This window comes from Diceros bicornis, chromosome 37 (genome assembly GCF_020826845.1).
Source record: "Diceros bicornis minor isolate mBicDic1 chromosome 37, mDicBic1.mat.cur, whole genome shotgun sequence".
In the NCBI taxonomy this organism is placed as follows: domain Eukaryota; kingdom Metazoa; phylum Chordata; class Mammalia; order Perissodactyla; family Rhinocerotidae; genus Diceros; species Diceros bicornis.
The window spans coordinates 14,342,208-14,368,322 of record NC_080776.1 but is presented as its reverse complement, the minus strand read 5'-3'; the positions used below and the strand labels follow the sequence as shown (position 1 = coordinate 14,368,322).

Sequence of the window (26,115 nt, the reverse complement as noted above, 5' to 3'; positions counted from 1 at the left end):
CCCATTGTGTAAAGGAAATTCGGACACTGAGAGGGTTGGTAACTTGCCCCAACCTCACAGCTATAACTGATGGAGCACTCAGGAATCCCCACACCTCTTATATGGGCAATGGAGGTAATTTGGATGGAGAAATGAGACTGCCCAGAAATGACAACTCACGTTGGGCTGGGGGTAAAGTCCCTGCCGAGCCCTCTATGTCAGGATCCCAAAAGCTCTTAGAGACCACACATGATCCTCGAAGAGGAATTTTAAAGTCAGTAGCCAGAGGAACTTATCTTTTAATGCTCTCTAAAGGAGAGAATTGTCATTGCTAATGGCCCTGCAGACAGGAGACTGGGTGGTGATGATGGCTACTTAAAGGCAGGGAGGTTGTGCCAGGAAGGTTGGCAGGAATAGGATTGGGAAAGAAGAGTCCTCAGTAGCCCCATGCCTCAGCAGTGGTCTAAACACTGTCTACCATCAGAGCCTTTTTTTTTTTTTGCTGAGGAAGATTCTCCCTGAGCTAACATCTGTTCCCAATCTTCCTCTTTTTGTTGAGGAAGATTCACCCTGAGCTAACATCCATACCAATCTTCCTTTATTTTGTATGTGGGTCACCACCACAGCTTGGCCACCAACGAGTGGTGTAGGTCCGTGCCCAGGAACCAAACTCGGGCTGCTGAAGTGGAGCATGCCAAATTTAACCACTAGGCCACAGGGCCAGCCCCTCCATCAGAGCCTTTCTTACATGGCTGACCTCACTACCTATCTCTCTCCCTCCCTCACTGTGCTCCAACCCCACAACCTTCCGCTCCTGGACACTCCAAGCTTGCTTCCTTGTCGAGACCTTTACTCTTGCCAGTCACTGAGCCAGAATGATTTTCCCCAGATCATCAACTGGCTAGCTTCTTCTCATTCTCAACTTAAATGGCCATCTGTGACCACCCTTTCTGGATCTGGCCTCTGCCATCCCTACCCAGATCACTCTTTTCTCTTCCCCTCTTTAATTTTTTTCACAACCATTTTCACCCAGGGAAATTATCTCATTTATTTATGCTTGATTATCTACTCTTTCATCCCTTAGAATGCAAGCTTCCTCAGATTGGGGATTTATTTTCTGATACATGGTTGGCATTATTGCAGGTTTTCTATGTGACAGGTACTATCTGGGAACTGGATCATTTAGTGGTGAAGAAGAATGGCCTTCAAGAATTAAGATAGCTCTTGAGCCAGCCTTGATGGCCTAGTGGTTAAAGTTCTGCACACTCCGTTCAGCAGCCCGGGTTCAGTTCCCGAGTGTGGAACCACACCACTCGTCTGTCAGTAGCCATGCTGTGGCAGTGGCTCGCATAGAAGAACCAGAAGAACTTACAACTCTACACAACTATGTACTGGGGCTTTGAGGGGGAAAAAGGAAGGAAGATTGGCAACAGATGTTAGCTTAGGGTGAGTCTTCCCCTGCAAAAAAAGAATTCAGATAGCTCTCAACTCACATGGAATTTGATCAAGCAAACTCAGAATTAAGAAAAGCCAGCAATGAAAGGGCATGCCCACATTCGCCCACACCACCACCCCCAAATATGACCTAAATTAACACTCACTGATCTGCACATTTGTTGTTTTTTTTTTGTGAGGAGATCAGCCCTGTGCTAACATCTGCCAATCCTCCTCTTTTATTTATTTATTTATTTATTTTTTGCTGAGGAAGACTGGCCCTGGGCTAACATCCGTGCCCGTCTTCCTCCACTTTATATGGGACGCCGCCACAGCATGGCTTGCCAAGCAGTGTGTCGGTGCGCACCTGGGATCTGAACCGGCGAACCCCGGGCCGCCGCAGCAGAGTACGCACACCCAACTGCTTGTGCGACCGGGCCATCCCTGCACATATTTTTTTTAAAGCACAGCAAGGTCAGCATGAATATGGCTAGGGACTAATGGTGTTGGTTGAGTTTTGCTGTTGACCTCATTGGTCTTATCTGTCTCTCATATCTTCTGAGTTATGTTTGAATCAGAATACTTAAATGAACTGAAGAGGAAAGTTTAAAGAAAATTTTATTTTATGAAAGAGTTTGGAGACCTCACAAGTTGTAATATAGTGTAATATAGAGTACCTACCTAAGTATTAAATGTAACTTTGGGAAATTATTTAAAAAGTTGTCAGCATTTGTATGACACTTCCATCTCTCTTTTCTAAATCATCTGTCCTTCAAAAATATCAGATAAAAATAGTTGAGAAATTCTTACTCAACATTTTCTTTGAGAATAGTTTGTATATATATTTTTGTACATTTTTTGATTTTCCTTAGCGTAACAAAAATTCAGTCTAGGAGACATGTCATTTTTGGTCACTCTTTGGATAATTTTTTCAACACTTTTTAAAATTTTTTCATATATTTTATTACGCAAATTTTCAAACGCACAAAAAGGTTGAAAGACTTGTACAATGAACATCCATATTTTCATCATCTAGAATGTATCTTTTACATTTTGCTATATTTATTTTATCCCATTACTTGTCCATCCATCCACCCATCCCTCTAGCCATCCATCAATCCATCTTATTTTTTGATCATTTCCAAGTGAGTTTAAAGTATCAACACATTGTCCACTGTCTTTCTAAACACTTTAGAATGTGCACCAATAACTAGAAATATATATGTTTACAGTTTACTTTTTTTTCTTTTGAGGGAAACTTGACAAGGAAATACACAATTTGTAAGTCAGCCATTTGATGACTTTTGACTATACTTAACAGCTGTGCAATTCAGACCCCTATTGAGATATGGAACATTATTATCACCCTCAAAGGGTTCATTGCCACCCCATCCTGGCCAATCCTCACCCCTACTTCTCTCCCCCTAAAGACAACCTCTGCTCTGATTTTCTTCACCACAGATTAGTATTACTTGTCCTAGAACTTCATAACGTTGGAATCATGCCATATGTATTCCTGTGCTTCTTTGACTCGGCATAATGTCTTTGGGTGAGATCCGTGGTGTTGTATCTATCAGTAGCTCCTTTTCCTCTCTGATTAACATTGCTTTGTGTGGATCTACTACAGTTTGGCCATTCTTCTGTCGATGGACAGCGTTTTGAGCTGAGATGTGCATAAGTCACTTTAAATCCATGGACTTTTGGGAAACTTTGGCCATAATTTATAGGCTATCTGAGCGGTTATTTCCCCTTCTCTACTGGGAGATTTGTGGAAAAACCCTCATAAATATTTAGCTTTGTGCATTGAGATTCATGAAAACCTTACTTTGTTTCCTTAATTCTCTGTTCTTATACCATTGCTAGTTTGCAAGGCTGTTCTTTCTCTCCTTTGTAAGTTTATTAGTGTCTTTGTGGAAATGAGAGTTGGACTGTGGAACATGGCCCCTGTTGTGATCCATAATTATCAAGAACAAATGCCTGTAAAATTATTCTTTTGTAAGAAAGAGAAGAAAGGGTAAGCATGCTGGCAGAAGAGGAGAGAATAAGGGATTCAGAAATGAACAGAATCATATCAAGGTCAAAGACAGACTGACAGGAAATGACTAGCTTATAGCATAGGGCCACCACTGAGCCAAATGTTGACATTGTGTGGTCGAGTTTGTGCTTGCTGAGTTTTCTTCAGTTTTCCCACTCATTCCTTTATCTTTCACTTGGAATGTTTCCTTAATACTCCCTTTACTCCCCCGCTATCATTTTAAGAATTCTGGAACCCTCATGTTCCCTCCTCTGCAGACAAAATACCTCGAATAATTGCTCTGAAATCAGCCATTTGAACCTGCCTCTAAATCTCAGGCAATGTATCGCCTCTCATGGGAAGGGGAGGGAGGGAAGAGTTGTGTATAAGAGCTTTGCTTTGTCAATCAAATGAAAACATGAAAAGGACTGCTTCTTCTTCAAAGAATGTCAAGATGTTGTTAAGGAGAAAAGGAATATTTTTGGTGAGCTAGGAAGAATTTCCTAGGGTCCGAAAATAACACCATACCGTCCACTACTTAATCTGCCTTCACGTAAAGTTGAGTCTAACCAAAAGAAGCGGGACAAGTTAACATCAGTGGCAACCAGCACAGATAAGCTTGGGTACCTCTAAGGCTCCGCAAGAAGGAGGAAGAACTACAGATACACCAGGATCCTTTGGAAGAGAAAAATGGCTGCAATCCTACTTAACATGCTTATTAAAGATAACTTGGATTCATCTATCTTAAATACAGGAAGTATTTAAGATATTATCGCTGAATGCGATAAGGCTTCTAATCCCATCTCTTCTGCTGTGTGTTTATGTGAATAACTGTCATGGACTTCGTTTTCTTCTCAGTAAAATAGCAAGCTTAGACTAGACCGTTCTACAGCTAAAAACCGCAGTATTTGTGTACAAATATCTGATTACACACATATACAATTTAATAAAAAGCAATATGCTACTTAGCACATATTTAGACTTCAGTACAAAATTTCTGCTCTCTTGGTATATATTTGTAACTTCTTTGAACTTGCAAATAAGTCATGGATAAAGAAGGTTGTATTATGTATTAATATGTTTTTGAAATTTGGAATAATACATACTCATGCAAGTAAATTTATATTAGTTATTACATGAATTAACAAATATTCATTGAGCACTTACCATCTGCCAGAACCATGTGGTGGAGAAAACCTTGAAATACACGTTTCCTGCCACTCTTCTTCCAAGCCTCTGGCTTTTAAACAAGACTGTTACCATTTGCAGCTATAGTTATCCTTGGATCTTGGGATTTAATACCAAGACTGTGCAACCGAAACAAAATAGAGAAATAAATTGGAACAAGAACAGAAGTGAGACTCTAGATATCATCTTTAATATTCAATATCAAGTACTGTGTACCCTCGAATAGCTTTATTTTTCTTAGTTGTTGATTTTGGTAGCAAGTAACTTTTATTAATTTGAATTTATGAGATAAATTCACAATAGTAAGATACTTTTTAAAAATCTATTTAACACCTTTGGGGTGCTTCTTAGGATTTTGATCACCAAAAACGTATTCTACAGCTAAAAAGAACATCTCCAAGATGCCTTCCAAAAATGAGGTTTAAATTATGCCATACTTTGCAGGAATCCTTGTTCATCTTGCCTATCATTGATTCAATCAGCAAATGCATATTGAGCATCTCTACAATAGGAAAGGAAAGAGTTGGGTGAAATGTGAATGGGACTTCATTAGAGTCCTTGGCTTTCAGAAATGTATAATCTGATGGAGGGCGAAGACAGGTGCACAAATAACAGAATCAGGGAAGCATCGTAAGAGACATATACCCAGCATCTACAGGGAGAGAGTCCTCATTCTGTAGAGTCCAGGATGCATTCAGGCAAACAATTTGGGGGGGCATAAACTCTTACCAGTTTACAATGGAGTATTACTCAGCCTTAAAAAGGAAGGAAATTCTCATACATTTCACAACATGAATGAACCTTGAAGACATGTTGAATGAAATAAGCCAGACACAAAAAAACAAACATTGCGTGATTTCACTCACATGAGGTATCTAGAATAGTCAAATACTTACAGACAGAAAGTAGAACAGTAGTTATCAAGGGGTTGGGGGGAGGGAGGAATGGGAAGTTATTATTTAATGGGTACAGAGTTTCAGTTTGGGGATGAAAAAGGTCTGGAGATAGATAGTGGTGATGGTTGTGCAACAATGTGAATGTACTTATTTCCACTGAACTGTACACTTAAAATTGGTTAAAAATGTAATTCTTCTGTTACGCATATTTTACCACAATAGGAAAAAAATCTGTTATTAGGGATGGATAATGCGGTTCTGATCTTAGGCTTTCCAATGTTGTTTCTGTGCTCTCACTTTCCCTGTGTGGACTGGGAGTGGGCATTTTCATGTCTCTCAGAGGGAGGGTAAAGAATATTTTGAATCCGTTTGAATCCATTGAATCCCTATGTGAATGCACAGTGTGGCAATTTTATGCATACTTAAGTATAAAGAGTCCTTGGTCACTCACCTTCCTATCTGGAATACCATCAACATAGGAAACAATTTGTGATGAGAATAGTGAATGTGCTACTGGGCTTTTTTCCTCAACAGTTAGATTCTGAGGTTGCTTCTACACAATATAAGTCACCTTAAAGAAACCAAATATTCCATGGAAATTCTCCAGGTAGGATTTTCTAGCTAGATGTCAAGGGATGCCTGAACCTTGGATGGTATGATCTGGTGCCCATTCAACCATGAGATATGAGATAGGATCAATCCAAAGAAAGTTTGTCCTTGTCTTATTTTACCATTTATAGAGCCAGGTGTACGCTCTTGCTCCTCTGGGCTGGTCGGTGATGCTATGACATAGAGGCATCTCTGTGCTACCGTGGAAATGCACAAAGTGAGCACAATTACCACCAAGTCATGTTGGTGCAGCACAGCCTAGTGGCCAGGGCACAGGCTGGTTCTCGGGAACACAGTTCTTCAAATGACTGTCCTGTATCCTGGAGCATGCCATTTAAAGGCGAAACAGAAAAGTAATGAAAACATCACTACTTCATATTCCACTTCAAAATGTGGAGCAAGGAAAATATAAACCAAATAATCAAACCTTTAAAATTGTCCTGTTTGCCTTCATCTAATTCAAGAAAATATGTGTACATCTGTATAACTAGTAACTCCATGGTTTAAAATAGAGATTTATTTACTGAAAATAAGATATAATGGTGTAGGGAAAGTTAATACTTCCAAAGGAAATGGGGCCCTCACAAAATTACATTATTTTATAAAAATTTGTAAGAAGGCCACCACAACAGTTGTTACCCAGGAAGGAGCTGGAAATGAAAGCAATGTGTGAAATGACAAATCAGATTTTTTTTTTTTAAATCAGAACAGAATACAAACCAGAGAAACTTCCATCACATTCCTTTGAGGTTGACCATGAAGATGCTGATAAGGATGAAGTAAGTAAATTGTTTGAAAGTGAAATGTTTAAAACATGACAATAATTAGTTCCTGTCTTTCCCTGGAGCATTTCGCATTCTGACCAGTTTTGATAACCTGCAGTAGCTGTTTGTGTGAGAGCTTTTAGTCAAAATGAATTGCACTTGTTTTGAAACTGAACATGATTATTTAAGATGAGTCAAAGAAAGAAAAAGGAGACTCGTTTTTAAGTGCAGTGTCTGAGATCTGGGATGCACAAAAGATTGCAGGAATGCTAATGATGCCTTTCTGTGCAGGATACCACTTCCCACTCGTCTTCCAAGGGCGGTGGGGGAGCGGGAGGAACTGGAGTCTTCAAGTCTGGCTGGCTCTATAAGGGGAATTTCAACAGCACCGTGAACAATACTGTTACTGTTCGGGTAAGGAGACATCAAGACTCATCTTTGTTTCTGCCACCTTTCTTGACATCCCCTCCTTCGGTCACAGCACAAGGGAGGGCCATTTGCATTGAGTTTATGTTTCTTGTCATATTTTATTTACGAGAAAGGAGGATGCTCTTCTCTAGAACAGTGCCCTAGACATGTAACACTCTTGAAGGAATTAGAAAAATTCTAATTTCCATGAGTAACAACGCTGCAATTTGAACTACCTCCTTGTATTTTTTCCTTTATTTAGTCATTCAAAAAGCGCTACTTCCAGCTGACTCAGTTGCCAGATAACTCCTACATCATGAATTTCTACAAAGATGAAAAAATATCCAAAGAACCCAAAGGCTGCATCTTTTTGGATTCCTGTACAGGTGTGGTGCAGGTGAGTAAAAATCCTTGTTCCCCTGAGGTTTTTCAATCGAAGAGTGTGTTCATCTGATCATCACTCATTCATTCAACAAATATTTATGGAGTATCTGATATGAGCTAAGAACTGTTCTAGACTCTAGGAATTCAGTGGAGAACAAAGCAGCCTAGATTCCTACTTTCATAAAACTTACTTTCGATAAAGGAAGAAAAACAAAATAAGCAAAGAAAGAAATAAACAGAATGGAATCAGTTAGTGAAATATGGCAGAAAGAAAATAAACAGGGTTACACAAGGGAGAGAGATGAATGGTGAGTTTGGAAAATAACATTAATGCTTCAGAAGTGAGAAAAGCATTTTTGAAGAGAAAGTATTGATCTAGAGACTAAAGAATGAGCAGGGGTGGAAGTGCAAAGATCGTGAGACAAGAGCAAGTCTAGTATATTCAAGGAGAAAAGGAAAATGACCACCTGTGTGGCTGCAGTGTAGAAAGCCACTGAGCTTAAGAATTCAATCCATCAGGGCCAGCCTGGTGGCGTAGTGGTTAAGTTAGCGTGCTCTGCTTCGGCAGCTCAGGGTTTGCAGGTTCAGATCCCTGGTGCAGACCTACACACTGCTCATCCAGCCATGCTGTGGTGGCGTTCCCCCATACAAAATAGGGGAAGATTGGCACAGAGGTTAGCTCAGGGACAGTCTTCCTCAAGCAAAAAGAAGGAAGATTGGCAACAGATGTTAGCTCTGAGCCAATCTTTGTCACCAAGAAAAAAAAATTCAGATAATATCTAAATCACATAGCTCAAAGAATGCACTTCATAAATGTTATCTTTATTATTAGGTAATAACAAGACAGCAAATTTACAGTGTACTCTTCCTTCTAAGAGCAGGTTTCCTTCAAAGACAAGTATTACACTGATTCCCAAGAGTTTAATTTCAGAAACAGACCCAGTACTTTTAACAGACAATGCTCTTCTGCAAACTCTCTGTCTTCAAATTATTGTCCTTAGTGTTCACTTTGACATGGGCCACTGTGGCAAAGGGAAGCAGAATAATTCCATTGACCTCACTTGGACATCTTACTTGCAAAACATTTTTTCTTTCTACTCTGATGAAATAGCTATCCTTATTCCCTCTTACGTAAAAATTGAAACAATCAAGTGTTTTAGCAATCTCAGCTCGAATTTCACATTAAGATGCTGGCTCATTGAGATTGAGGACTCTGTTTCTGGTCACAGGCTACCAGGAGCAGTTCCTTCTCTTATCACCAAGCCACGGCATTCACATAGCTTGCTGTATAGCTAAGATAACATGTCAAATTAATACCAGGGGCACTTAGATATGTGGATGCAAAATAGAGATCTCTCTACTCACTTAGGCCTAGCCTATTTCTGGATGGTTCTTCTGTTAAAATCTGGAATTCCTCCAGAAAGTAATAATGCTGAACTTTAAAAGGAAAGAATTAATTAAGTGTCGCTGAGCACTCCACTAGAAGTAAAAGATAATTGCATTTTAAGGGAGATGCCAACTTTCCATGGAAAGGGCAATAAGGATCTAATGGAGGGTGGAGGTAGTTTTCTATTGTTGGTCACAAAGGAGACTCTTTGGCTTTAGAAACGTCAAGTAAAACTTTAGCAATAGGTTAAAGATCAATAATTACATTTTATAGATATTGAGCTGAAAAATTGATATATTTTCTTTTCCATTTGTACTTCAAAGTTTACTCTATCAAATGAATCATTATCTTTTAGGAAGTATCGTTGTAGCCCATTATATATTAAGTTTGCAGAGATGTGGATTAATGTGTAATTTCTTCTTCAAAGTGTCGTATAACTCTGTATTGAACACACACCTTAGTGCTCTCATCTGACCTTCCAAAACAGGGACCTCTTCCCCGTCATCTCTTAGATTGTGTTTCAGTCTCTGCTTAAACAGTGCCTTGGAACTAGAGAGTATCTTTTAGGAGAAAACATAAGCTTAGGGTTCGTACAGGTTGTTCACATCCTAGTTTCACCGTTTACTATCTGAGAGCTTTGACTAAGTTGCTCAAGCTCTTTGATCTCAGGTTCCTCATCTGTAAAACTAGAATAAATTTGCTAATGTTACTGTACAAAGGGCACGATTTGCTCTCCACAAGACAAAAGCCAACCGTCAAGAGGCAAGATGGTGGCAGAGAAAGGGCATTTTATTAAGCGATAAGCTAGCAAATCGGAAGATGGGGCTACTAGTGTCCTGAAGAACCATCTTAAGGTGGGCACAGAATCTTGAAGAAGTTATATAGGCCGATGGACTATAGGGGAAGGGGTTAGGAATGTTGACCCTCTGGTGTTAGAGACTGGGAGTCGCCACACCAGATCTTCCAGTTGTCATTAATGATTTCTATCAGCATAGACTCTCTGTCCAGGGGGTCATCACATTCCTAAGGAAATCAAAAGAACAAAGTTATCGTTTTATCACAGCTGGGAGGTACATACACAACCAGGGGTCCCAAAATCTACAGAGCAGGTAGATCTCCTGGAGGGTGCATATCCAGCTGGATTAGTTTGTCAGAGGTCCTTCAAAGTTACAATAGGGTTTCTTTTCTACAATATGGCTTCCCTTATGTCAACCTTGTGTTGAGCCAATATCACTAACGTGAAAAGGATCTGGAAGGTCGTGTGTCTTCAGCCATTCTTCCCTAGTCTTTCCATTGATTACAAAAGTCACAACTTTGGGAGATAGATGTTCCGTTGTGGAAAAGCCTTCCTAGAAAATCTTAATTCACCTTGCTGAAATTTCTACCTAGATCTTCTAATTTGTCCACTTATTTATTTATTTATTCATTCATTCAGCAAGCTTATTTAGTGCTTATGATATGCTACTAACTGTGCTTAGGCACTGGGAATTCCCTGCTGAAGAAGGACAGAGGGTCGTATCTAACTCTTACACATTGTAACAAAAGCTATAAAGGAAGTATAAATGGCACTCTCTATGGAATGTTCTAGAGGCACAGAACAGTAACGAACCCTTCTGGGTCAGTTGGAAGGCTACACAGAAAATATGGGCCTGTGGATAGGATCATCCGAGGTAGATTTTGCACATTACAGCACAATTGAATAATCTTATTTCATTTTCTGAGATATAGCCGTTCAAATATTTGAGAAAATTTATTATGTCTTTTAAAGAGTTCAGTTCTATATCCCCTCATTTCTATTCCTCTTTATCAAAAAGTTGTTACCCTTTGCAAAGGGAGGGACCTCCAGTTTCTTGAGATCACTTTGGGGAGACAGACATCTGGGTCACTTGTCACCCTGTGTCTGGATCCCAGTTCTTACATATTTGCTTACAGCTCTTTCTGACTTACAAGCTTTTGCATCTGGAAAGAAGATTCTGAATGAGATAGTGCAAGTTTAGTCATTGCTGTAGCAAGCTCTCAGGAACAAAATGTGCCTGAAGATGAAACACGTACACACAAAAGCACAGAGCAAACGCATAATAAGATGAGTCAGACCTATTTTGTCAAGAATCATTGTCAGTTTTCCTTGAATAAAAAAGAAAAGAGGAACAAAGACTTTGCCTCAGAAAGTTCTGCCTACCATCTGGCATTCTTAGGGAGTTCAAGCTCATAAGAGTCTTCAGTGAACAAGCCATTTTAGTTTGCTTCATTCAGACCGGGTATATATCGTTATATTTTTCTAAGAATAATCCTTCAAATTCTTAGAAGTATATGTTAGGCGTGATCTCAAGTAGACGGAAGCTCCTACCCAAATTTCTCAGAGACTTTAGGTGATGTTTATGATTGGAAATTTCCTGATCTTGATAAAAGAAAAAAGACCTAACAGTAGTTTTCCACTTTTTTGTAATATCATCAAACAGTATTAGATCTGTTTTATACCCCTGCACTCTCAATCTGAAGCAGAACTTCTGATTTTTGCTGCTTCAGTTTTGATCAGACCCAGGAATATTTAGATTTGTGTTATCCTATCTTGTTTTTGTCTTCTCATTCATTCATTCATTCATTGGCCCATCCAACCATCCATCCACCCATTCATCCATCCATTCACTCCAGGTCCTACCACTGTGGAAGAGAATGAATAGCCCAGGAATCTCATCTGCGTAGAGTCCCTACCTCAACAGTGATAATAACTGATGTCACTTTATACAGGCTTACATGGGGGTGGATTGGGTGCCAAACACTGTTTATTTCCTCCTAGGTGCTGGTCTGTCACCTTGTGGCTATGGGTTCCAAGGTAATGGCCTCATGTGCCTAACCAAACTCTAGAAACTCAGATGCCTTCTGCAGCTCAGGCAGCCCACTCACTGCATGAGGGAAGTAGGGCCAGGTATGAGACAACAAGGAGCAGCTTGGACTGTGTAGAACTAGATGTGCATGCCCACATAAAGGCAGTCAAATTGGGAGGGGAAAAAAGCGTACCTGCCAAGGAAAACAAATCTAGAGTCAAATATGACCTATAAACGTCCCATTAGCAAACTCTGGCCCTAAAGAATCTCGCTTCCCATGATAATAATAAAAACCAGAATGACACTTGTAATTGTCTTCATCTAATATATTATTTGACAGCAGTTGATGGAACATGCATTATTATCATCGCAATTTATTAAAATAAAACTCAGAGAGATAGAGTGGTTTTCCCAAATCACCGAGCTAATGAATGGCAAAATTAGATTTGAAGCGGAAGAATGTTCAAAATTACAGAAAGATGCCCAAGGAAATGCTTTGGTTATCATACATCAAGCGGGCATACCTGCATACATACATACATCTGACCTACATAAGCCACATAGGCAAAAGAAACACTACAAAGATATGCTCATGTGTAGGTTTAAGCAGAGAGTTTTAGATGCAGGATTTATTTCAGCAAATATATATTGAAAATTTTGCTATATGCAAAGCATTGTGGGAAAGCCAAATATGAATTAGATGTGACCTCTGTCCTCAAAGAGCTTCCAGCCTATGGGAGGATACACAGAACAAACAAAACAAGGATAGCACATGCAAATAAAACATGAGTCACACATCTCAAACAACAGGTTCTGATAATATATCCAAGAATGAAATTACGTTTATCACTGCATGGTGCTTTATTATATTATATTATACATATATTATATACATATTATATGTGCTATATTTCTGCTTATTTGTTTACTGACACTGCACTACACTGGAATGTAAGTTCAATGAGGGCAAGCACTTTACTTGAATTTTTTTTTTAATGCTGTGTACTTGACACAAAGGAAGTGCCCAATACATTTTTTTCAATTATTTTATTGAGGTCATAATGGTTTATAACATTGTGTAATTTCAGGTGTACATTATTATTTATCAGTGTCTGTATAGACTGCATAGTGCTCATCACCAATAGTCTAATTTTTATCCATCACCATATATATGTGCCCCTTACCCCTTTGGCCCATCCCCGAGTCCTCGTCCCCTCTGGAAACCACTAATCTGTTCTCTCTGTCCGTGTGTTAGTTTGTCTTCCACGTGTGACTGAAATCATGCAAGTTTGTCTTTCTCTGTCCGGCTTATTTCGCTTAACATCATACCCTCAAGCTCCATCCATGTTGTTGCAAATGGGACAATTTTGTCTTTTTTATGGCTGAGTAGTATTCCTTTGTATATATATACCACATCTTCTTTATCCATTCAAATACCATAAGATCCAGCTATCCCATTATCGGGGGATCAACAATTCAAAGTCACTTATGAACCCCTATGTTCATTGCAGCATTATTCACAATAGGAAAGACATTTCTGTTGAATGAATGACCAAATAAACATACAGAGAATGGAAAGGATTGCATGGATGGTAGTCATCAATACCAATAACCTGGATTTGACATTGTGCGTTTCTTTTTAAAACTCTTCTTTTGTTTCTGCAAAATTCTGTAAAAGATGCCAGCAACATAATAGGTATAATGGAATATTTTGTTTAAGTAACATCCTTCTTTGACATTCAGTCCTCCACTGGCTTTGGTGGCTTTCTTAGAGTATCTATTTTGGAACTTTTCTAGATGAATATTGTGGAAACAGACCAGTTTGCTACAATTCATTAAACACATCAGACGGCATTAGGAGATGTTCACAGTTTCCTATTATTTATGAAGTCATGTAGATGGATTGGTGAGCTTGAATAAACAAAATAGTTGTATTGGCCACAAAGGACACTAATTTCAAGGAAATAAAGGAAAATTGGAGAAGTTAAAAGAAAAATATGATTACTTCTTGATTACCATTTTAATGACTTAACAGTTGCACTTCAAGATTATTAAAATGTCACATTGATTTTCTATTTTTGTTCTTTCTTTTTTGCTATTTTATATGCCGTTATCTTGGAGATCACAGAGAGTGAGATAGAAAACCACTTAGGCATCTTCTTCTTTCCCAGCATAAGCTTCTCTACACTACCAGTAGTTCTATTTCACTCTAAACAGAAGAAGATAATTTGGTTTTTGAGAAGTTGCAAATAAAATATTCATTTCATTTATAAATACCGCTTTTTGAGAAACAAGGGCTTGTTAGACTTTGCTCAAATTTTTAAAACTTATTTTTAATAATATTACTGAAGGTGGAAACCATATTCAATTCATTTGAAGTACAGAATGCAGTTTAGAAAATCAAGTTTTGTTTGTATTTTGTAATTTTTTTTTCCAAAATTTTGTTAGTTCTTTGTCGTCTGCGTTTGAAAGCTGGTTGTAGCTCCATCTAGTTTTAATTTGGACCCAATATAAACATTTCACATAGCTTTGCCTCTCCCTGTCCACATTATTTACAACATCAGATTAGTCAAGCACTTTCTTTAATTTGTTTGTTTTCAAGAAAACACTGAGATTTGCTTGCACTTCGCTGTACTCAGATGCTTAACAGTATCCTAGCCAAAGCTGTGCCCTGAACTCTGGGCATTTCTAGTTCTTCTTGAGCATCTCTTTCTGTTCCTGTTGATGTTTTTTGAAGGAAACCCATCTCTCCTTGTATACATGCTCTCAGCCAACCTGTCTTTACCCTTAGACCCTCTGTGTCAGTGCAGGTCACAGGCGGTTTTATGAACCTCCTTCATCAGAACCCCCTGGAAGTGTGTGTGAGGGTGTGGAAGGAGTCTGCACACTCCTCCTGGGCAGAGTGTGGCTTCTAAGAAGTTGCATTCTTAGAGAAGCTGCCTAGATGTTTGCTTTGCACGCTAAACTTTGGGGCCACTGCCTTTCTGATGACCCCTCACTCTGTTTACGCTGCAACCAAAATGATCTTCTCAAAATCCAGCTCTGGCCTTCTGCTACTCAAAACCTTCCTGTTCTGTGCTCTCACAGAACACAGAGGGTTCCATGAGAATAGCAGGATTCTCGTATTGCAATAGCAATCTTTTTCTCAGAAAATAATTTTTATACCTTGGTTTTATACCTCTTCTTCAATAGTCTTATAAAAATTTAAGTACATTTATCTTCCAATTTCACATTTGTCTGATTAATTGGTGAACGCCTGTCTCCCCTGCTCTGCCAGGGCAGAGACTGTGTCTGTTTTTGCCTGGCGCAACATGTGAACATGATAGACACCTCTTTATGAAAGAATACTCTCACTGCACTGAGCACTGAAGATAACTAGTCATCTTCTGCCCTTATCAGCTCATGGAGTACTTAAAGAGCCAGCCTGCGAGTGAGTCATTACAAGGGAAAGAAATAATACTTGACAATAATACAAAAGTATGGATCGGAGCAAAGATCTTTTCCTTGGAAGAGTCTAGAAAGTCACATTTGAGCTGTGATGTTCCACAGTGAGAATCACAGTTAGCTTTTTAGCTAATTCTTCTTTCTCCTTCAATTACTGAATTTTACTTTTTCTTGAGGCTTATGTGTTACCCTACTGTCTGTTCTCAGCACTTAGAGAATCCATGACCTCCCAGGCCATGGCTACTCCTTTGGTGGGACATGATGCCAGGTAGATGGCAAGGAAGGAGAACAGCATTAGCTGAGCATCTTCTTTGTGCCTGGGTCATCTCAGTGGGTGTTGAACTATAAAGGGATTATTTCCCTTCTCTGCCACTTGCTACCCATGTAATCCCAAGCACATCTTAATTTCTCTCTCTAAGCCTCCATGTCTTCATGTGTTAAATGGAATAACATAGTTGTTCGCATAGGGCTATTATGAGATTTAAATAAAATAATGATTGTAAAACACTCAGCAGAGTGCCTGGTATGTAGATGGCAAGTGTTTAGTAAATGTCGTATTTGTGGTAGTAACCGTGCTGTGTGGAAGTTGAAAGGAACAAGCTGTTTTGGGACAGTCGCTGAGAGCATCCCAAAGAAAGAGAACATGGCCAGGAGGATATCAAAAATTATTTTTTCTTGCCACCAAGAATAGCAATCCTAGTCTCAAAAAGAATTTTATACTTTGGTATTTAGCCACAATCCCACACTACAGTGATGCTCTCGTCTTACGGTTCTTCTCTTATTTGTATTTTACTTAGTTAAATTATCTTAAGTGTATAGGCTTTGCTTTATTACACTGTAGGTGGCTAAAGCCTTTGGAATAGTGTAGGTAAGAGGTGAATACTTGTATCAGAATTACCTGGGAGTGAATTAAAGATGGAATATCTACAGTAATTCTTACATCCACCCAAGGTTATTTAAGTTTATATCATTAGGGGAAAGTTTCCGCTTTGCATTTATACTTCTAATCTCATGGCAGGAATGTATAAAACTGCTGTAATGATTTGCTGTTGGGTTCCCTCCACTTTAAATGTGCTTCTCCCATCTTTTTTTTTTTAAATATTTTATTTATTTATTTATTTTTGGGGGAAGATTGGCCCTGCACTAACATCTGTTGCCAATCTTCCTCTTTTTCTTTTTTGTCCCCAAAGCCCCTGTACATAATTGTGTATCATAATTGTACAGTTGTAGCTCTTCTATATGGGACGCCATCTCAGCGTGGCTTGATGAGCAGTGAGCAGGTCCGCACCCAGGATCTGAACTGGCGAACCCTAGGCCAACAACGCGGAACACTCAAACTTAACTGCTACGGCGCTGGGCCGGCCTTGCTTCTCCCATCTTTAATCAGCTCACACTTTTTACAGATTTCACCTTAGACGTCCCTTCTGTAAAAAGCCAATCTAAAGTAGCTACTTGTCACATCAGCCCGTTTTAATTCTCTGCACAGCAAAGAATCTTCGTTTTGCAGTAGTTTGTTTGTTCATTTGTTTGTTCACGCATTCATTCATTCACCTCTTCCCTGTGAATGTCAGTTCCCCAAGAATAGGAACCTATTCTATTCTGTTCATAAAATATGACTGTTTTGAACCCACTGATATTGGACCCTTCTATGTGACAGCACAAGATATAGTGTGAGCAAAACTGACCCGCCCCTCATGGAGGCAGCCATGAGGGAGACATATATTGGCCAAACAAACAAACAAAAATGGATAAGCATATAATTCCAAGTTGTTGTAAGTGCCCTGAAGGCCGAGAACATTGTCCTAACTGGAGAATTGGGGCAGGTTTACCTGAGCAAGTATAACTGCAGTTGAGATCTGAAGAGTGAATATGAGACATCTAAGTACTTGAGGGGCAAACATCGTGCTGACTGTGTGTGCGAGCACATGTCAGGTGGGTGGCTGTTTCAGGCCTTGTGGCAGCAACAAAGCTGTTGTGGGAGCACATTCAGGGAACTAGAACAAGGCCTTGTGGGTTGGTTACTAAATGCAAAATAGAGATGTCAAGTTAGAGAAAAGTCTGCAGGTTGATGGAGAAGCCAGAGCCAAAGAAAGGTGTTGGGGTGCCCTGACATACGGATGTTATTCAATGCCGTTGGACCAGATGAAAGAGAAAGGAGTATAAGGCAAAGCCAAGGTTAGCATTAGAAATCACTGAGATAAGGAAGAGCCAGTAGGAGTGATTGAAAAGTGGTGGCTGATGAGGAGGAAAGAAAACCAGAGCAGAGTGTGGTCATGGAAACCAAAGAAAGATAGGTTTCAAGAAGGAGGAAGTGGCCACTGTGTTAATTCTACTGAAAAGTCAAGGAAGATATGAAGAAAGAAATGTCCTTTGGATAGTAGGGCAACACAGGGTTTGTTAGTGACCTTGACAAGTGCTGCCTTGGGCTGTGATGGGGTGAGAAGCCCAACTGGGGTGAGTTGCAGACAAAACATAAGGTGAGAAAGTTGAAGGCAGCAATTCAATCAAAGCAACTATTTGAAGAAGTTTAGAATATGCTCCCGCGTGTGCCTGAGGATGAAAGTTTTGAGGCAACATGTTCACCCAATCAACAAAAACCTAAATAAACTATCTCTTAGTACAAAAAGCCTTGAAAGAAACCAAACAAAATGATTCGTACCCATCTAAATTTTGGTCTTGTTTTGGAAGATCTCCTTTATGTTACCTACCTGTATGGAAAGACTTTGGAACCCTGACCCCGTAAAAAATGTCTCTCACTCTCTAAGCCTTATTATCTGGTGTTCTTTTTTTTCTCTCCTTCTTTCTTTTTATACCACAGAATAACAGACTAAGAAAACATGCCTTTGAATTGAAAATGAATGACCTGACTTATTTTGTGCTGGCAGCAGAAACAGAGACAGATATGGATGAATGGATCCATACCCTCAACCGCATCCTGCAAATCAGTCCTGAGGGACCCCTTCAGGGGAGGAGGAGCACAGAACTCACCGATCTGGGGCTGGGTGAGAGCACATGCGCCCAACTCTCTTCCTTTGCCAAGTGTAACCCATGCTTTTGGTTCATTTGAGCTGCTAGGAACTGTGGTAGCTGTCAGGTCTAGCGCATCCATCCCTGAGCTATTTACTCCAGGAAATCACCCCTAAATCTTTACTTTTATTGAATAATGAGAGTCACTATCCAGAGGTAGAGTTTTGAGTTGACTGGCAATGATTTGAGGCTGACACCCAGCAAATGTTGGGAATCATTTGTCAGCAGTATCAAAAACATACCCAGGTCTGATGGGAGGTTACCTTAGAAGGGGATATTCTATGTTTTATAGCCTTTCATCAAATTTAATTAACGTACATTATACTCTGTAAAGGCAAATGTGAAACACCCTTTTAGCTGAAAGGTATCTGTTATGTAAGCTTTTTGACTTCCTGAGATCAGCTTATACATGTAAGTTCCATAAATTTTGCATGGTATTAGAGATCTTTAGAAGACAAAAAATTTTTCTTCTGCCCATCCTAATTCCCTCATAAGATTCTAATTCATTCTGGGCAAAGAGAAGGGAGCAAGAAAGGAAAGAAAGAATGAGAAAAAGGGCAGAAAAACAGGTCAACACATTTTGCACAACACCATGGTATATTAGAAACCAAAGAATCTTTAAGTTCTAGGAGTCTAAATATCAAATGCCGTAAAGTGAAAGAGTCTTGGGATAATGAGGAAGAAAACTACTGTTGATTTTAACACAACTGCTATATACCATAGTAGATATTTTACATTCATGACTTAATGATAATCAACTAGAATGTTAATGTTTACAGAGTCATAGAGAGTTTAAGTAACTGAAGCTAGAATGTGAGTTTTAAATTGATGGCCTAAGAGTCAGAATTATCAAAAATATATACCTATATAAGAAAACTTTAGTATGTGTTGGTGAGTAAGTCAAGACAACCGTAAGTATAAACGTAGTGTTGTAAGGGTTCAGAGTTCTTATGGGCACAGGATGGTGACATGGAGAGAATCCCAGAATGATCCTCAGGAGGTTTGATTTCCAGGCCCATATCTTTGAACAGTATGGAGTTCTGGAAGCAAGACACAATGAAGCATCTGCTCCCCAACATCCATCCCTCATTGCTCTTGAATCTAACCCAGTTTTGATATGTCACAGGCTAGAGAGATGTGTGACTCATAAGTATTATTTAATAACCTTTCTTGGTATATCTTTTCAAGATCCGCTGGATAATTCTGTAACTTGTGAATGCACACCAGAGGAAACAGATTCTTCGGAGAACAGCCTACACCCAGACTTCGCAAAAGTAATAAAGCTGACATTTTACTATGCAAACAAATTTGAATTACTTATTGCTTTAATGGAAAAGATGGAAATGCTTCCTTTTAAGATTTAGACTCAGAAGCTAATTCAGACCTTTCCATCAACCTAGGCGTTTTACTTAACGTGCACACAACACTCAAAACTAGAAACATTTTTATAAGACTTGCTGAGTGTTAATGGATGATATTAAAACAGTGATAATCCTAAGGGCTACCTCTCGGCCATGTGGATGGGGCTGGGCTGTGAGTATCTGGACATTTAGATACTGAGAACTAACATAGTTTTCTCTATAGTACCTCACAGAAACTGAAGAGACTGTCAAAACCACTCGCAGCATGGAGAGGCTGAATCTGTTCTCGCTGGATCCAGATATAGATGTAAGTTGGAATTCTTTCTAAGCAGACATGAATTTGGGCCATACAATTGTGGTTTATAATTTAGGATTTCTTTGTTTATGTTGGGTGTTTGTTAAGTAAAACTTTGAAAATTTTTTTAGACCTTGAAACTTCAGAAAAAGGATCCTTTAGAACTCGAATGTGTGATAAAACCGTTTGAAGAAAAAGCTGCCAAGAGAATCATGATCATTTGTAAAGCTCTCAACTTAAATCTTCAGGGATGTGTTACGGATAATGAAAATGATCCAGTAACGAATGTAAGTTTTTCTTCTGTTACATCCTGTACCAATCGGCCAACATCACACCACCCTAGTAGAAATCTTTTCTATTCCTGCTAATTCCAGGAACTGAGTTCACACTAGCTCATGTACCAGGGAGTTTAATTGACAGCACTTTTCCATATTACAAAAGTGCACAAATTCTGAAGTGGAATTGTCAATATACTGCTGTAAAATTTTCCTTTTAACTTAAAGAAGAAGCATCAAAGGGACTGTGTTCTAGGATTCTTTCCTTTAAATCAGCGTAGTGGTTCAGAGTTTCCTAAGATATCGTTTGTATCTCCTTGGTGGTACTTGAGATGGCTTTTAGTTGACATTTTTATTTTGATATTTGTATGTTTATTTTAATGTATATTAGAGAATAATTAAAACGAATAAATCGACCCTGTGATTTCACAGCTATTACTGCTCAAGACAAGGCTAAATAGTGAATCAAGTAAAATGATATTAGATAAATATTAAATAAGTAATAATACAGATGGTACTTGTAAATGGCAAGAAAAAAGGCGCTTCATTGGTATTTGAGAAACACCACAGTGTTCATTAAATCAATATAAGATTCCTTTTCTGACTATGTGGGCTTTCTTGAGAATTCTCTCAGTATGCTGGGGGACAATTCTATACTAATTATAAATATATGTGTGAGAAGGGGCCTTTTTATGAACATAAACATTATCAAATGTTGAATTCTAAAGAAGAAAATTAAAATCGCTAATAATCCTACAAATACTAAAAATCACTGTTAATATATTGGCGTGTTCTCTTTCATTCTTTTTTAATGGATTCTGTTCTAATTTCTCATAAATCATTCCTCAATTGTCATCTTTCACCTCAAAGAAGAAAACTTATTTCCAGATCCATGATACAAGCCACATTTGCTTTTAGAAGGCAGAAAGAGCATTAAGTTTTCTCTATGAGCTGTGCACACATGATCCCATGCATGCCTTTATTTATGATGCCCTGAAACAAGCCTTGTTAGTTGTGACATTGAGTAGCTAGCAGAAAGGATGAACTCTCTGAGAAGACTTTAACACCTACTGCCCTTGGATCTTTAGGCACCTCACTGCTTCTCTGAGCCTCCTCCTCCTGGTGCAATAGCAAGATAGTGGTACATGCTATGGACCTCAGATTTAATGAGGAGAATCACATGACATGTGCCTCTCTTGGACCAGAATGCCTGACTTTCCCACTTGTGAGTTGTTGCTATGCAACCTGCCCAGGGACTTCCCGGGAAAAATCTGAAACCAGCCCCCTTACGTGGAGGGCAGGGAGAGACCAAACAAAAAGGCGGACCACTCCAGATTGGTAACTGGCAGGTGTAATAAGCAAGGAAACTTACTTACAAGGCTTGTCTTGCGTGGCCACGAGATAAGTAGATCTCTGCTCCCACCCTCCAAATCTTAAAAGTTTATATAGAGGCCTTAACTGGGTTTAGTCACATACTCAACCCAGATAGCCTCATTACTACATTAGTATCTCAAGGCCATATCCTTGGGACAGCTTCTGGGAGCAGGGAGGGCAAGCAGAATGCACATTCCAAAGACAGGAGGGAGTGGGGAGCTTCCAATTGCCTGGGTCCAGCTCATGGGTCAAATGGAGGTCACGTCTCCTTCATGACCTTCCCCAACACGAGTTCTGCCACGCCAGGCAAATGGCTTACGCTCAGTCTCCTCTTCTGTAAATGAGGATAATAATAACAGTAACTATTTCAAATAGTCATTGTGAAGATTAAATGAGGTAATATATGGAAAGTACTTAGATAGTACTTGGTACATAGTAAGCATTTATTAAATTTTAACTTATTCTAATATGTGGGAAATTGCTTTGAAATTTGTAGATACTATGCATGTAAGGTATTGATTTTTTCAATGTTACATGTGAGATTCTTGTTGACAAGTAAGCCAAAATTGAAGTGTCACCAGTAAGAATCTTCCCCCAAAATGAAACTTCCTCATATTTTATAACTGTAGCTATGAGATAGGTATGTGAGTAAGAATGAAAGTAGCTGAAGTCAAGGTTATTCATTCTCCAGTAAATACTTATTCATTGCTTGTACTGAGAACCAGACTTGTTCGAGGTACTGGGGAAACAGCAGTGAACAAGATAAGCAAGGTCTCTGGCCTCTTGGAGGTTAGATTCTTTTGAAAAGGACAGAGAGAAAATAAGAAAACAAATTAACAAGATAATGCACGTTGTGCAAAGTTCTTTAAAACAAGTCAATATAGAGAGATGTGATGTAGAGGAACTGGTGGAAGGGTTCCTTTAGATGGGGTCGTCATGGGAGAACTCTCTGAGGAGGAGACATGTGAACAGAGACCTAAAGGTTGAGAAGGATAAAAAGTCAGGTCAGGGGAAAACATTCTAGGCAGAAAAGAGAGCAAGTGTGAATGCCCTGAGACAGGTGAGTCTCGGCAAATTCTAGGAAGTGGAAGGAGATAGCAAGGGGAAGGGCAGACCAAGATGAGGTGGGAGAAACAGTACAAGGTAAAGTTATGTAGGGTCTATAAGCTTTAGTGAAGAGTTTGGATTTATCCTCAGTGTGAGTGGAAAGTGTTCAAGGGTTTAAAGTATTTTAAAATGGTGCAATCTAATTTGTGTTCTCAAAACATCCCATCAAAAGAATGGATTGGAGGAAACAAGAGCTGACCAGGGAGAGCAGTGAGGAGGCTACTACTATAGTTCATTGCATGATTTGAATGTGGGCTGGCAAGGACAAAGGAGAGAAATGGTTGGATTTGACGGATGTTTTGTAAATTGAACTGACAGGTTTTTCTGATACATTGGATATATATGATAGGGGGAAAGGAAATCTCAATGATGAGTATCTGTATTTGCTTTGAATATTTCTATGCATGGTGGTGCCATTTCCTAAGAGGACAAGACTGGAGGAAGAACGGATTTGAGGGGTACAGGTCAAAAGGTCCATTACAGACATGTCAAGCTTGATAGGCCTATTAGATATCTGAATAGACATGTTCGTTGGACAGATTCAAATCCAAGTTTAGAGCTCAAGGGGAGATGGCATGAATGGAAATATAAATTTGGAAGTTTGGTCCAGGCAGTGACCCAGAGGGAACTATCTAGGAATTTCTATGTACATAGAGAAGGGACCAGGAACCAAGCATTTAAAGGATGAATAGAGAAGTGACCAAAGAAGACTAAGAATGAATGGCTGTTAAAGTAGAGATAAACCAGGAAAGAGTGGGTCATGATGCCGAGAGAGAAAGGGTCAGCTATGTGGAATGGTGCTGAGAAGGTGAGTTACATGAAGCCAGAGAAGAGCCCAGTAGATGAGGCAACACGGAGGATGTCGGAGACTGTAGCAGGAGAAATTTCCGTGGAGTGAAAGTGTTAGGAGGAGTAATCAAAACATACTTTCGTTAAGGATTTTAAAAAAACTCTAGAAACTTGGTTCTTGAAACTATTTAGAAATATAAGGAAAATTTAACCCAAATCGTAATGTCACTTAACCATTTTATTAAATAAAAATAAATGTTTTGTTTTGACCAGGCACAATCCATGTGATTAAAAAATCCAGTTTAGGGGCCAGTCCCATGCGTGGTGGTTGCGTTCAGAGCACTCCGCTTCAGCGGCCTGGGTTCTCAGATTCGGATCCCAGGCACGGACGTACACTACTCATCGGCAGCCATGCTGTGGTAGCGATGCACATACAAAATAGAAGAAGATTGGCACAGATGTTAGCTCAGGGCGAATCTTCCTCAACAACAACAACAAAAAAGTCCAGTTTAGAGACTGAAACTCAAAGATAGTGGACTTCCCTTTCCAATGCCGGGGGCATATGACTCCTTCCATGTGGATTTCTTTCTTTGTACTGAAACTCATAGTCAGAAGCTAAATGTTTATATTTGGGCCAATCTTGCCAAATAAGAGAACATGCCTAAGTTCTGAGAGCATCTTTAGTATACCCTTTCATATCTGTCAGGCCAGAGGGATAAGTTGATTTGGAGGAGTGCTTTGTATGTCTCTATTGTTCTTAAATTATTTTACAGTTGATACAAGCGTTTAAAAACTAGGAAATTACTTTTTAAAGAATAATTTCATTGAGCTTATAAACAATAATATAAAAAACTAATAAAACAGCCTCACTTGAACTCAACAGCATTCCTTATGTAATGACATTGTTTTTAAAATCTTTGTATAGTTGTTCAATGACACTCTTTGATTAATGTAGCTATTTTTAAAATCATTGTTTTTAATTGAGTGAGCATGTTTTTAAGTTAATTGAAATATTTCTCCAAGTTGCTGAAGAGCCAACTACTGCATTTAATGAATGGCTTCTAAAAAGATTCCCTAAAAGAACTTTTTCATGATGAGGAAACAATGTTTGACAGCATGTAATTTTTTAGTCAGTCAATTGAAAACCAAATTCAAGTTGATGGTTTAGTATAAAATATTTCTTTGAAAATAGGAATTGATTCCAAAAATTGGAACTAATAAAGCTGCTTCACAGCAGAGCTACATTTAAAATTTCATGTTCTTGAATTTTTTTTTAAGAAAAGTACAGAATTTTAAACATAAGAAACCTATGACTTAATTTGTTAGGCTTTGAAGAAGCTTTATTAAACAAATCCTTTTTGAAAAGCCAGTGATTGAAAAAGTAATATTTGACATTTAAGTTGAAAAAGTGGATTGAAAGAAATAAATGAATCTCCATATGAGCTTTAATTTCTGATGGATTATCAAAGTAGGTAATTTATTTCGATTCACTACGCAGAAATGAAAATCAAAATGCAACAATTCATGAAAAATAATAAGGATTTTTTTCCTTTGACCTTCAACGTGTTTTGAGTTCCTACTGAGTTATTTTCATGTAATTTTTGCATCTTTTCAACTCTTGGCAAACTACCACTACCGCAAACCAAGAGTTTTTCTAAACTACATTAAATTGGTAAAATATAAAAGTTTTACTCTTAACTGTCTTATTTTAAAAAATAACTTATTGAATTTCATTTTATGTGTATAATTCTATTTCTAACAGTAAGGGAGCTGGCAAGTATTTCTAATATTAAGGAATTAAACTAATACCCCTGTTATAAGCTCGCCGTATTACCACATTTCAAAGAACACAAGATAACCTATTAAACCTTCAGCAAAATCCACAGCATGAGTGAGTCTGTACAATGATAAACTGGGTCATGATGTGGTTTTTGTATATAACCTGCTTGTCCACAGAATACTGGCAGATGAGAGGCATCAATTCAAAATTAAGCAGCATAAACAGAAGTGAAAATGTTGTTTTTTGTAAGCATATTCCATCTTTAGAAGCCTGTAGTTAATTACATCTACATGTAATTACATATATATGCATGTATATAATTATTCATATGTGTATATATGTACATATATAATATGCATATAATTACACATGCATATATTTATTTATTCCAATCCTTGCTTTCTTTAATCTTTGCTGCATTTGACGTTTTTCTAGTTGAAAATTCCTTCTTTCTTAAACCTTTCTTCTTCGGTTTCTGGGACACTTTGGAAGCATTTAAAAATTTTTATCACTTAATTTTTTTAAATCTGTCTCCATGCCCCAGTCTCCTGTGTAAGCTGTTTTCCCTACTCCCATCTCTATCCTTTGCATGCTAATATTTCCCAGGATGCTATTCTGATTCTCTTCTTTTTATCTCATGGCTTAAACAGGAACCCATGTACAAAAATCTCCCAGGTCTGGAGCTCCAGCCCAGTTTCCTTGACTGGGCTCAAAACTCATGTATCCAAATGCCACTGGAATGTCCTAGAGGTGACTCTCTATGTACCATCCAGAA

At 38.7% G+C, this 26,115-nt stretch overlaps 1 protein-coding gene across 2 annotated transcripts in view; it reads left to right on the top strand.

Annotated features, from left to right (window-relative positions):
- Positions 1-26,115, top strand: part of DOCK10 (dedicator of cytokinesis 10) — a 262,692-nt gene that overhangs the window by 150,361 nt on the left and 86,216 nt on the right. For both annotated transcript variants that reach the window (XM_058533107.1, XM_058533108.1), the window contains exons 5-11: positions 6,827-6,899; positions 7,176-7,298; positions 7,555-7,689; positions 18,151-18,334; positions 19,548-19,633; positions 19,944-20,027; positions 20,147-20,302. In XM_058533107.1, coding sequence (XP_058389090.1) covers positions 6,827-6,899; positions 7,176-7,298; positions 7,555-7,689; positions 18,151-18,334; positions 19,548-19,633; positions 19,944-20,027; positions 20,147-20,302 — 841 coding nt within the window. The remainder of the gene's footprint in view (positions 1-6,826; positions 6,900-7,175; positions 7,299-7,554; positions 7,690-18,150; positions 18,335-19,547; positions 19,634-19,943; positions 20,028-20,146; positions 20,303-26,115) is intronic.